General features: G+C 51.0%; 1 protein-coding gene across 1 annotated transcript in view; it reads right to left on the reverse strand.

Annotated features, from left to right (window-relative positions):
- ABCA13 (ATP binding cassette subfamily A member 13) overlaps nucleotides 1-12,462 on the reverse strand; it is a 181,454-nt gene that overhangs the window by 92,678 nt on the left and 76,314 nt on the right. Inside the window, exons 24-28 of the mRNA XM_031444992.2 lie at nucleotides 10,941-11,010; nucleotides 9,399-9,530; nucleotides 3,706-3,843; nucleotides 2,359-2,527; nucleotides 99-317 (exon numbers count right to left, since the gene is read on the reverse strand). Of these exons, the coding sequence (XP_031300852.2) occupies nucleotides 99-317; nucleotides 2,359-2,527; nucleotides 3,706-3,843; nucleotides 9,399-9,530; nucleotides 10,941-11,010 (728 nt within the window). The remainder of the gene's footprint in view (nucleotides 1-98; nucleotides 318-2,358; nucleotides 2,528-3,705; nucleotides 3,844-9,398; nucleotides 9,531-10,940; nucleotides 11,011-12,462) is intronic.

Here is a 12,462-nt window from a genome sequence, read left to right on the forward strand (position 1 = left end):
ACTCGCCTGCGGGATCCCCAAGTGAACGTCTGTAAAGCCTGTCTTCCCACGCCCTCTGGGACAGACGGCAGGGGGACACGGCGATGACGGCTGCTCACCTGTTGACCTGCCGGCGCAGCTCCTCCCGGGGCCACTGTGGGGCCTTGATGGAGCCAAAGAGCAGCAGCTGTTCCAGCACTGTGAGGTCGTCGAACAGGACGTCCCGCTGCGGACACAGCCCCAGCTCCCTCCGCACTGCAGGCAGGTCGGTCCGCAGGTCCCTGCCGTTGACCAGGATGGTCCCGGAGGTGGGGGCGTGGAGGCCGGTCAGCAAGGATCTGCCGGAGAAAACCCGTCAGGCAGGGAGAGGCGGGAAGCCTACCGGGGTGCTGGCTGGTCTAACCCTGGACACGTGGGCTCAGGGCTCAGGACCCCGTCCACGCTGTGATCACAGACCGTCGTGCGTGCGCGGGAGTCCCCGATCCTAGCCCACCTTTGTTCTCACAGATGAGGAAGCAGGTGAAGGAGCCAGCATGTTTACTTAAGTCTTCGCAGTTAGACGTAAGCCAAGCAGAAGTGCAACCCTCGGCTCCCAGCCCTGCGGCCCTGCTGTCCCTCCTCTACGCCGCGCCACCTGTCCCGTCAAATCCGCAACCATCCGAGGGGCCCGTCCCAGACACGCTCCTGTCTGCTCGGCGAAACGGAGCCTCGGGGCTGCCCGGTTTCAGGGAGTGGGTTACTCACATCTTGGCCTGTTCTCTTTCTCTGAAAGGTTTCTGGCACGTCCACCCCAGGACCCAGCAAGTCCCCTTCTAGCCACGGATGGGACGAGATTAAAGCACATCGACGTGAGTGTCCTCAGCCCCTCTCTCTGCCGTCGCCCGGAACTGGAAGCAACCTCAGCCCCCAGCAGCAGCCTCAGGCCCAAGCCGCCGTGACGCCGTCGCCGCGAGCCGGTCCCCAGGAAGAAAGCTGGGCGTCGCGACATTTACACGAAACTCTACAAAAAGCCAGCGACTTCACGGCGACCCACGGCAGACCAAGGGGGGACAGGAAGCTCGGGGGGGACAGGTGCCCGGTGTGTCACCCAACGGCACACTCAGACACACGCCGCTGGATGCACAGACGTGGCCCCTCGGTAAACCTGACGGGCAACGCTCTTTGTGGGCTGCGGGGCGTAGAGAGGAACCGCGTGGCCACGTTCTGGGTGAGTCTCAGACCTCCTGGCCTCGCACAGTGACACCCGGCCCCGGAACTGGCCGTCCAGCCTCTCCCGAGAACCACCAGGAAGAGACGCCCACTGGGAGGACTCGAGGGGTCGTCAGAAGCCACGCAGCCAGGGACCCTCGAAACCTCGAGACACGCCTAATTAAACTGTTCTCATCCTTGCGCTAAGCACAAACGCCAGGCTTTCTCTGTGAGAAACGTGCGTCAGTAAAAGCACAACGGGGAACGCTGGCTTTCTGCGTCATTCCTGGAGCAATGCTTACTTCCCCAGCCTCCAAACACGAAAAAAGTACTCAGCGAAGCCTCCGGCAACCAAGGAAGAGAGGAGACCTGCCCGTGTCTCTCTAATTCATTCTCAATAAGCAACCTCTGAAGCTTTACGAACGTTATTTTTCTACTTTTCTTAGTAAGTTTGAAGCCCACAGTTCCTTCCCTTGCTCTGTCCAAGGGTACTTCAGTCCTCTTCGTACAGAACAAAAAGAAAGTCATTTTTCAAAACAGAAATTCAGTCATTTGAGGGGTCTGGCCTGAAACCAGCCCAGTTTGCACAATCAGCTCAGAGCTGAGATGGTTTGAGTTCATTCTTTCTCTGGGATCTCATGATTTGATTTCATTAAATAAACCTGGAGCCACTGGATCCAAAATCGAACATCAAGCCTTCATAAAAACACACCCCCACAAAAAGCAGAACGGGAAAAACAAAACCACTCGGGTGCTTAAAAAGTTGCATGAAAAGTAACTTTCAAAATAAAAAAATTTTAGTTTCAATTTTAAAAAATGTGCAAACATGGCAAATTTCATCTTTCTATGGAGAAGCAAGCAAAATTAATCTCAGCTGGAGGACAAAAAAGTGTCACAGGGCTTTCGAAGACCAAAATAAAAACGTGGCGAACATTTCATGGGAAATAAAAAGAGAATTATTTTTTTCAAAATCCACCCTTCCACCTGCGAGTCTGCTCCAGACCCACAGCGTGATTGTCAGCTGAGGGCACCGGGCAGCTCTGCAGAGAGGGCTGCCTTCCCTCACGTCTCTAAACTCTGCACTGAGACCAAACAAAAGGAGAAGAGAAGAAACCCAGCCTCCCGTCTCACAGGCAAACGCATGTTCTCAAAAATCATCACCCCGGGGTTTAGGAGGTGAAACAGACGCACATGACGGTGGTCTTCCCGGCGCCGTTCGTCCCCAGCAGGGCAGTGATCTGGTCTCCGTGGAAGGTCAGGGTCAGGTCTCGGACCGCCGGCTGGTGGCGTTCATACTCCTTGGTCACAGACACCAGGGTGACGCCCAGGGGGGTTCCTTCCCCGGTTTGCAGTGATGAGTCTGGGAGGAAGATGCAAATTCACCCTGAGAGGACTTGCAAAGCCCCCCAAATAACGGTCACCCTTAAAAATCCAGTGGGCCACCCTGGGCTTGCATTCAAGGTCTGAGAAACATACGAAGCAATTCAAAAATCTTTCTTTACCGAAATCAACAGGCACATTCTATAATGGCAAAAATTAAGAGAAATTGCTGAGTACGAAGTTGTGGGCCTTTGTGTTACCTATTTTGTAAGAGAATTAAAAAAAGCCTGCGTGCGCACACACACACACACACACACACACGTGCTTATCTACATGTGCACAGGAACGGTAACAGGCAGGGGGGTCACACACCTGACTGTCCAGGAGCGATGGGCTCCAGAGGAGGGGAGCTAGTGGGTGTTGCTGGGCTCCAGATTTCCTGTAACAGCCCTACTGTGCTTGTGCCACCAGGAGAGAACCTCTTTGCAGCCCCGGCTTATTGGGGTGGGAGCCTGTTCACCTCTGGATTCCTGCTGAGGTCCTAGCCCCGCAGGGATGGGGCGTGACGGGGGCGGGGAGGGCTGGTCTCCTGCGAAGCACGTTCCTCCTTCGAAAGGGGCAGTGATATCATCTCTCTCTCTCTGAAGCACTGAATAAACTAGCATTTGTGAAACGCTTTGAAAATTCTAAAGTACATTCTAAAATACATTAATGCAATCCTAAAATACGTTATCTGGTGGTAGCCGTCCACCGTTGCTCTGATTTTTCACCCAAATTCCATGCTAGAAACAACTGAATTATAGGACATGCACTGCTGGGAGGGTGCAGCTCAGTGGTGGAGTGCATGCTTAGCATGCAGGAGGTCCTGGGTTCTAATCCCCAGTCCCTCCACTAAAAAAATAATTAAACAGACCTACTTCCTGCCCCACCAAAATAACCTTTAAAAAAATCTATAGGATATGCACAAATGCACAGAACGCAGAGAGGATGCTGTGGGCAGTAAGTAACATTGGCACTGGGGTCCCCAGCCCATGTGGGGTCAACATCACCTGGGGATTCTCTCTTGCCACCTGGCCCCGCCACGTTTCTGAGCCCAAGATGGCCTGAGAGTGGGGCACTAGGGGACAGTGTCCACACAGGGCTCAGCCGGAAGTGAGAATCAAAAACACACTGACCAGAAGGGAAACCACGCATCGCACGGAGCTACCCTTTACAAACCTTTACCGTCAGAGTTCTCACGGACGAAGAACAGATCAGAAGTCGGTGTGCGCTCCCTCTTCACCCCCAGACCACACACGCTCTTCCAGTAGGACGCGGTAAAGGGGAAGTACCATGGTTTCCTTAAGCCGAACGTTCCTGAAAAAATAAGATGCAGTTAAAATCAGATTGTATTTTTTTTCTACGTAGAAGATTCTGTAGTTGAATGTCTTAACCAAATTACTATAAAATGTGATTCCATCTTAACATGTTCAGTCCACATCCCATACAGGAACCAGTGACAATCGGGGACAGAGTTTTAGCCCTTTCTCTCCTCAGCCCTGACCCGGGCTGCCTGCTAGGGCCCTCCCATCCCCTTCCCCCAAAAGGTCTTCTGAGCAGCTGTTCACTAAACAGAGAGGTACTTATTAAAAATAAGACTGGCATTAAATGATTTCTAAAATGTCCCCTGCCTCCCTGTTCAGGTGTCACTCCGCCTGTCTTTGGTGTTTGCACAGCTTACTAGACAGGACTAAAAGCACGGAGGAATTCACCAAGTAAAACTCCAGCAAGGAGGAAGAATTCATAATGCTACCATTTCCGCCTGGCACGTCTCACCGCTCCTCAAGCATGCCTTCCAAACTCGTTTCAGCCCAGCTACTAGTCACTATGCCCCTGTGACATGTCGAAACGAAAGGGGGCTTAATAAAAAACATGTCTCAGTTCTCTGTAACACATCCGTTCTAGCTTAAGCTTGATGAGGGGTCTAAATTCCACATGTGACTGAAGAAATAAAGGCTTACGGAAAGACTTTTTTATATTTTAGCACTTTTTGACCCTCAAGCAAAGGAGCGATACGCAACCCCACGCAGAATCTAAGCAGAAGATCTAAAGAGATGATCACAAAAAGGGAAACAGGGGGCCCCTCATCTTTTGAAAGTGAAGAGAGATCTGGTATCTGGTCTAATATTTACCATCTGTTATGGGTTGAAGTGTCACCCCCTCAAAATTCACGTGTGAAGTCCTAACCCCTGAGACCTTTGGATGGGACTATATTTGGAGAAAGGGCCCTTAAAGAGGTGATTAAGATAAAATGCGGTCATATGGGTGGGCCTCAGTCCAACAGGAATGGTGTCCTTGAAGGTAGAGATTAAGACACAGGCACAGAGGGGAGACCATGTGGGGACACGGAGGAGGTGGCGACTACACGCCAAGGAGAGCGCCCTCAGGAGGCACCAGCCCTGCTCGCGTCCAGGGCTGTGAGAGAATGAACGTTCGTTGTTTAAGCCTTGCGGTCTGTGTGCTTTGTTACGGCAGCTCTGGAGATGCAGGTGGGACATCCTCCACGAGCCTGGCAAACTAAGGGCCATGCTTCGGTAGGAAGAGGGTGGATAATCACGTCACACCCCAGCCAGCATTCCAGGAGCGTCCCGGGCGCTGTCCAGGGTCCTGTCCCGGGTCCCGTCCAGGGTCCTGTCCAGGGCGCTGTCCCGGGTCCCATCCAGGGTCTCATCCAGGGTCCTATCCAGGGTCCCGTCCCGGGTCCTGTCCCGCGTCCTGTCCAGGGACCTGTGCCAGGTCCCGTCCCGGGTCCCATCCAGGGTCCCGTCCAGGGTCCCGTCCCAGGTCCTGTCCCACGTCCTGTCCCGGGTCCCTGTCCAGGGTCCTGACCTGTATTAGTTCCCACGGTCCTGCAACCGCCCATTGTCACCTCTCCAGGCCCAAAGTGAAAGGTCCATCCAGCAAGGCTGTCGGAGGACACGAGGCCGGGGAGCGGCAGAAGCCACGCAGTTAATTAACCCCAGGCGGCCTCTCGCGGAACCTGCCTATTCGAGCACACGCGTGAAGCGGGGACGGTCCCTGCTGCCCTTTCCTACAAGCTGCCCCGAATTCACACGAGCAGGGGCTCGTCCTTACCTTCCTTAACTTCCTAATGGGAACAAGTGACCAAGCCCCTGGACACATGCCTGAATGAGGAGTTTGTGGAATAACAGATAATGTGCCACAAATACTCCAGGAAAACGAGTCCGCAAACGCGGGCGGCCGCGTTCCTCTCCCTCTGGCCGGCCGAGCGGCAGTGCTCTGCTAGGGAACCTGTCAGGGGCCGTGGTTGTCACTGACATCTGCCACCAGAGGCTTGAGCGGCCCCACCTGTTGGAAGAGCAGGTGGGCAGGGGGACTCAGGGGCCTCGGGACGCTACAGATTCTGAATGAGCACCTGGAGGCCTGGGCGGGTGGTGCAAGGCCACTGAATCGTGCAGGTGAGGTACCGTGAGGCCTGAACTAGGGACGGAAGGACGGCAGAGATGGGAGAGGCCTTTCAGACTCAGAAAAAACAAATTGGAGATAAATTGAGTATTAATGGTTGACTGGCTAATTAAACCATCCCAGGTCTAAGCTGTCTGAACTTTTAAACCCCTGCTAATTAACCTACTAAATCTAAATGAATGAGGGAGCTGTCAAGCTCAAGTCAGCACGGAGGCCCCTCAGCTCTCCTCCGCCGTCTGCTTTTGCTCATAAATCTGCACCTGTTTTTTTGTGCACACGCCAAAAGCACGCACCCCTGCTCACATCCCCCAGTGTAACCGGGAACGCTCATATGTGCAAAGCACCCCCTCCCTCAGTTTACCCTGAGCTTTTCTCCTCAAGGGGAAATGCCGGCTGGCTTCTGCGGGCCGGGAAGCTAGTTAGCATTGCCCCCCAAACCCGACAGTGATGAAAGAAGTTAAAGATGTCGGATCAGGCAGACTCAGATTTAACTGAAAGCCCACAACGAAGGGTTTATGAAAGGAATCTGCTTGAGGGACCAGATGTCTGCCTGTGCACTTGGAGTTGATGGTGGAGCCTGGCAGGTTGACACTGAGCCCCGCGGGCAGGGAAATTATTTGGCCCGGGGTCTGTGCGGGGTCTCCCAGTCTGACACCAAGCCCCAGGGGTCAGTTCCTATAAAAGAGAAAGAACTTGTGTGCAATCTAAAAAAAAAATGTATGTCACAAATAAATCTGTTTACAAAACAGAGACAGACTCAGGGACACAGAAAACTTACGGTCCTCAGGGAGGAAGAGGGGGAGGGATAAATTAGGACTTTGGGATTTGCAAGGAACCAGTGACCCCAGACACAGACACCTCTGGCTGAGGCGGTGGAGGGAGGGAAGTCCTGATTCTCAAACACAGCCAGCGGCAGCTCGGCTAAGAGGGGCCAAAAGCTTGATCTATAGCACCACCTACTGCAAAAAGCCAGACGGGCCTCCACCAGTCTGCTGAATTGTTAAACTAGAAACTAGAAATCTGCACGTCTTGGTGGGTTCTCCGTGTGCACCTGCGCCCCTGTGGGTGGGGCCCCGTGGGCTTTTCTGGGAGGCTTCTGCCATCATGTCCTCCTTCTGGGTGTGACGGAGCCGACTGGTCCTTGTTAGAGTTTTACAGTCCTTGTACCCTGGCTTTTCCGGTCGTTGTCATGGCAACTGTCAACTGTCCTGGCGCTGGGGGGGTATTACAATGAACGTATAATGAGGCTCAAAGTCCACTGGACGTCAGCTCCCCCACCATCTTGGGCTCCACTGGTTCTAACCAGATCTTGCTTCTTCTCTGCAGCCGCCTCCTGAGACTTAGATCAGAGTAACTGGTTTCTATTTGAGGGAGGGGCAGGGGTATGACCCTGGGGGCGACAGCCGCGGTAGCAAGAAGGAAAGTTGCCTTTAATCAGAATGCCTGCAATCTGGTGCACCCAGCATCCCCCAAACCAACTGCAAAGATCCTGCTCAGCCCCGAAAGCCTCCAAGGGAAATGAAGGAACAATTTCAGTTCATCGTTGAACTGGTTGGAGTCGTTGCCACCCCCCAGTGCCTGCAGCTTGTCCCCATCAACTGCTCGAGCCTCCTCTTCTGTGACTCAGGGAGGCTGGGAGATTTCAGCTTTCCTATAAACAAGAGGCAGGGGCTGGGGGTGGGCACAGGGTCCTGCTCCCGTTCAGGAGGATTCAGGGGAAAATTCAACTCCTTCTGGACTCGGTGGTCAAATGTGATGTTAATCTCCACGTTGCCGAGGGTGGTAGGACGTCATTGCTGTCTTTATGCGGGAAGGATTCCTCTCTTTTTCTGTGGACTGCAAGACATCTGCCATTTTACATCAAGATACAGGTGTCTTTTGATTAATATTGTGTGCAAGTCATGAGCCTTTCCTTTGCAAATCCAGGATCCTCTTCCCCTTGGAATATGACAGGTCCCTTCTTCCTGCAGTCCCTCTGGACCCGTGTCTCGTCCCTGGGGAGGGCAGAGGTCTGCAGGTCCTGGTGCCCACCACCCCATGGGTGGCGTCTGCATCCCCGACCTATCTTCTCCGTGTCCATGCCAGCCCCTCCCGCAGCCCGTGGACCCGCTCTCCGCTCTGCACCTTTGGCACAGCACCACCACTCGATGCATTTAAATCCACATCACATCTGTTCCCAGCCTTCGTATGTCAATCGGCTTCTTTCTAATATCCAACTGTTCCTCCTCCAGTTTCTTTTCACCTTGGCCTTCTCAGCTAATTTTTTAAATTTCTGGTTTCCTAGAATCCACCTTTTCCTAAATGGTACTCAAACACCAAGACCGTGCCATCTACATTTGTCCAAAATTAATCTCATTTCTAATTGCTGCTCTCTCTCCACCTCTTGGGGGACCACTTTTCCCACTTGTACACAAAACAATCTTTTCAATGACCCATTTTATTTTGATTTTGACCCATCCTTAAATGAGGCATGAGGCCTCCGGGTCTGGAATATAGTTCTGTAAACAGAAGAAAGTTTGTTTCTTTTTTTGCCCACCCCTCCGTTTCCAATTTGCACATGATTAGAATCTCTTTTTCAGTTCTTAATCAGAAAGGTTAGATGCTGTTTGAAAGGTCCAGTTGTTTGGGAAGCAAAGAGCCAAATCACGAGCAATGTCAGCAAGAAGGTCTACCATCATTAAAAAGCTATTTCTAAAAATAGAAAGTTAAAAAATGTCAAATGCTGTCTCTGATTTTGGGACCTGAGCCAGGATGGTGGTGTGGGCACTTCCTTCCCTACGAACCAGCAGGGAGGACTGTTACCACGGGGGCCATGGAAGCACCTGCCCCGCCAAGGAAGCTGCACCACCACGGGCAGCCCCAGGTGTGGCGGGGCCCGACCCACGGGCCCCCAGCCTCCCCTGTCCTCTCTCCCTCAGGCCTGCCTTCCTCAAACGCATGCTCTGGGCACCAGGGTCTAGTCTGGTCCGTCTTCAGAAGCCTCCTTGCTGGGGAGGCTCCATCCAGCCTCTGTCCGGGCCCCTCCAGGCTGTCCTCACTCAGTCTCTACTGTTCGCCTCAGGACCAGATGCACCGGCTTCTCCTCAAACACCTACCACTCCCTTTAAAATAAGTCCCATCAGCTCCTCTTCTGACCTTATTTTTAAAAAACAAATTACCCTAATATTCACATATATGGGCTCAATCTGCTTTTCAAAAAAAAAATTTCCCTTGGGTATTCTTTTTTGAGATGATTTTTTTTTTAATTGAGGGGGGGAGTAATTAGGGTTTTTGTGTTTGTTTTTTGGGCTTTTTTTTAACTTTTTATTTCAAATGGAGGTACTGGAGATTGAACCCAGGACTTTGTGCATGCGAAGCACGTGCTCTGCCACTGAGTTCTACCCCCTCCCCTCTTCAACCTGTTTATAGAGTTTATTTTGTCATCTCATAAAGTGCAGAATTCTTACCAGGAATCAAGTTGCTCAAGTACCATCCACACAGAAAATAAAGGCCTGAATCCAAGAGGAGCATCCAGCAAACCCAGCCGAAGGTCATGTCTGCCTGTCCCGGGGGCTGGTACATGTTGCTCCACTGAATTCCTGCAAGGAAGAGAGGGCAGTGTGAGGGTCAGATGACCTCCCCCGTCCCGGAGGCGCCGGCGAAGCTGAACGCTGCTGGAACAGAGGGAAGGCCAGGACCACTGGCCGCAGTCTTCCAGCGAAACGTTAGCTTGCTGACTCTCACTGATTCCAGGAGAGCTGGGGGTGGGGGGCGGTGTGAACTGAATCTCTAACAGTTAAAAATGTTTAAAGACTGTTTTAGTTATATCTAGTTTTATTTGCTCGGCTAAAATAATCTATGTTTAGGAAAAATAAGCATATTTTAAAAAAGATGAACTCTATACTATGGTTCTTGGTCTTTGAAAACACATAACCAGGGTACGTAAGAGCTGCAGTGGGAACGAACCAGTATTTTCTTACAGTGTCTTTGCACATTATTGCTGGATTAAAATATAATTTAAGAGAAATAGTTACCTTTCTCAATTTTCTCTGGTACCTAGAACTCAACGAAACGCATGTTTTAACATCTTGTCCTTGTTGGAACTGGGTCCAAAATAGTCAAAGGGTCTAACAGTGGCAGTGGTTTAAAAATGAGTTCAAAGAATTCAGGCTAAGTCATTCAGGCTTACACGTAGTTAATGTAGTTGTCATATTCTGTTTCGAATAGTTCAACACATTGCCCTGAAAGAGGGAGGCAAATCCAGCAGCTAAGGTAAGGACTTCTGGAGTTCAGTCTCATACGTGGAATATATTTTCTCTGTGTTTTCAAAAATACACCACAAAAACCATATAAACATCTAAGAAACATATATTCACTCTGGTCAAGGACTTTAGTCACCAAAATCCCAGTGGAAGTGGAAAATGCGGCCAAAAAAAATTTTATAATTATTGCAGGCTGAATTCACACTAATTTAGAGAAAATAGAGGCGACCGTTGTTCTCAGATGTGCTTCTGGGTCACGGACTTCAGGCAGGACCCAGGAACTCTGCAGGGAAAGGCGAGAGAGCTGGTAGACTTGTAAACAGTTGCCACGAGAAAGACGGAGCGAGAAAGAGAAACCAGGAGAAGTGGCTGTGGGACCCAGGGGGACAGATTCCACTCCAACAGTAACCTCAGAGACGGGGCGAGTGCACAGCCCGTGCTTGGAGGAATCCCTAAGCTGACCACGGGTGAGTCAGGGGCGTGACAGGGGAGCCACGGGGGGAGCTGGGTGGCTGGCACCTGGTGTGTCAAAGCACAGGGCACCGTGGTTCTTCCTGACTGTCCCTAAACCCAGGGCATCGGGATGGTGGGAGGTGTGACATGGGCTGAAGCAGCCCCGGGGTCTCATTCCCAGCATCCTGCGTTATCACGGACACTTCCCACTGTACCACTTGCAACATGGCAACAAAAGATCTCCAAAACCTGAGTGAGTCACTGAGAGTCACTTTAAAACAAAGATCCTCTTACCGGTCTCTTGCCCTTCCAGGAATGTGACAAAAAATACTCCTTGTCCAAAGGCGGTTGTGGAGAGGAGGCACTGCCCGCAGGTTGGTGGAGAGAAGAGAAAACAGCCCGTTAGTGTCTGAGGGGGACCACAGAAAAGCCACGGCACTGAATGCCAATAAAGCATCCACAGCACATCCTGGCTCTAACGATGCCAAACCACTGCCCCAGGCGGTGCTTTAAGCATCTGAACCTCCAGCCTCAGCCGTACGTCGGCCCATCCCGAAAAGCACGGTAACAAGCCAGTTTTTAATGTTAAAAGGGATTATTTCTCTTTACTGCGATGCTTGAAGCGCCATAAATCCAATGCACTGTATACGGAAACGCGAAACAGTGGGAAATGGAATAGAGCGATTTACCAGCTTCTATTATTAAAGCAGTGCCCTCGGGGGCACCACAGGGAGACCGATGGAGACCGTACCCGATTCTACACGAGAAACAGGGTGCAGTGGAGGAAAATGTTATTTCAGCTCCAGCGGAGAGGTCCCACGTTTAAAAAAAAAGAAGAAAAACATCTCATTGGAAAAGTCCCTGCTGTTCAAAAATATAATGTACCAACGTTAGATTTTTTTTTTTATTTGCTAGGAAACATCTGAATGCGTAACAAGGAAACCAGACTCTGTCTAGATAAATCTTTACCGGAGGTCCAGGGGGTGGTACCCAGGACCATGTACATGCTAAGCCCAGGCTCTACCCCTGAGCTACAGAAACAAACAAACAAACAAACAAACTGGCAACTCAGGCAGGGTGTCCAATGGCCCTTTTTCTGCATGTACGGAGTTGATTGGCAGCTGGGGGGGTGCAGTAAGGGGGTCCCATTTGTTTTAATTATTTTGAAAACATGGAATAAATGCTAACCCAAGACTCTTGGTGACGAAGTACTACGAGTGTGACCATAAGCTGATCCAAAAGGACAGGCCCCATATCAGCGGATAAAATACCAATTAAATAGGAATATTTCTTCATCAGGCCTGACTTAAAATACTATGTTATGTTAGTTTTAAAGGTACAACACAGAGAGTTGATATTTTTAGAGATTACATTGCATATAAAGTCATCACAAAATATTGGCTATCTTCCCTGCGCTACACATTACACCCTTGTCACATTTTTTTTTCCATTTGGAGTGTAGTTGCTTTGCAACGCTGTGTTAGCTCCAGGTGCACAGCACCGTGGTTCAGTTAGACGTACATATGCATATATTCTTTTTCATTACAGGCCAGTACAAGGTACTGAACGTGGTTCCCCGTGCTGTACGGAAGGACCTGGTTGTCTGTCTAACATTTACGTCATCCCTCTTCATCCTGTTTATCTGCCTTGCCCCTCCCGGTGCCCCCTCCCCGCTGGTAACCACTAGTCTGTTCTCTGTATCTCTGTTTCTGTTCTGTGACGTTCGTTCGTTTTGTATTTTTTAGATTCCACGTGTAAGTGACAAACCCGCAGTATCTGTCTCTTTGTCCGTCTGACTTCTTGTCACTTTGTATCG

This window comes from Camelus dromedarius, chromosome 35 (assembly GCF_036321535.1).
Source record: "Camelus dromedarius isolate mCamDro1 chromosome 35, mCamDro1.pat, whole genome shotgun sequence".
NCBI classification, from domain to species: Eukaryota; Metazoa; Chordata; class Mammalia; order Artiodactyla; family Camelidae; genus Camelus; species Camelus dromedarius.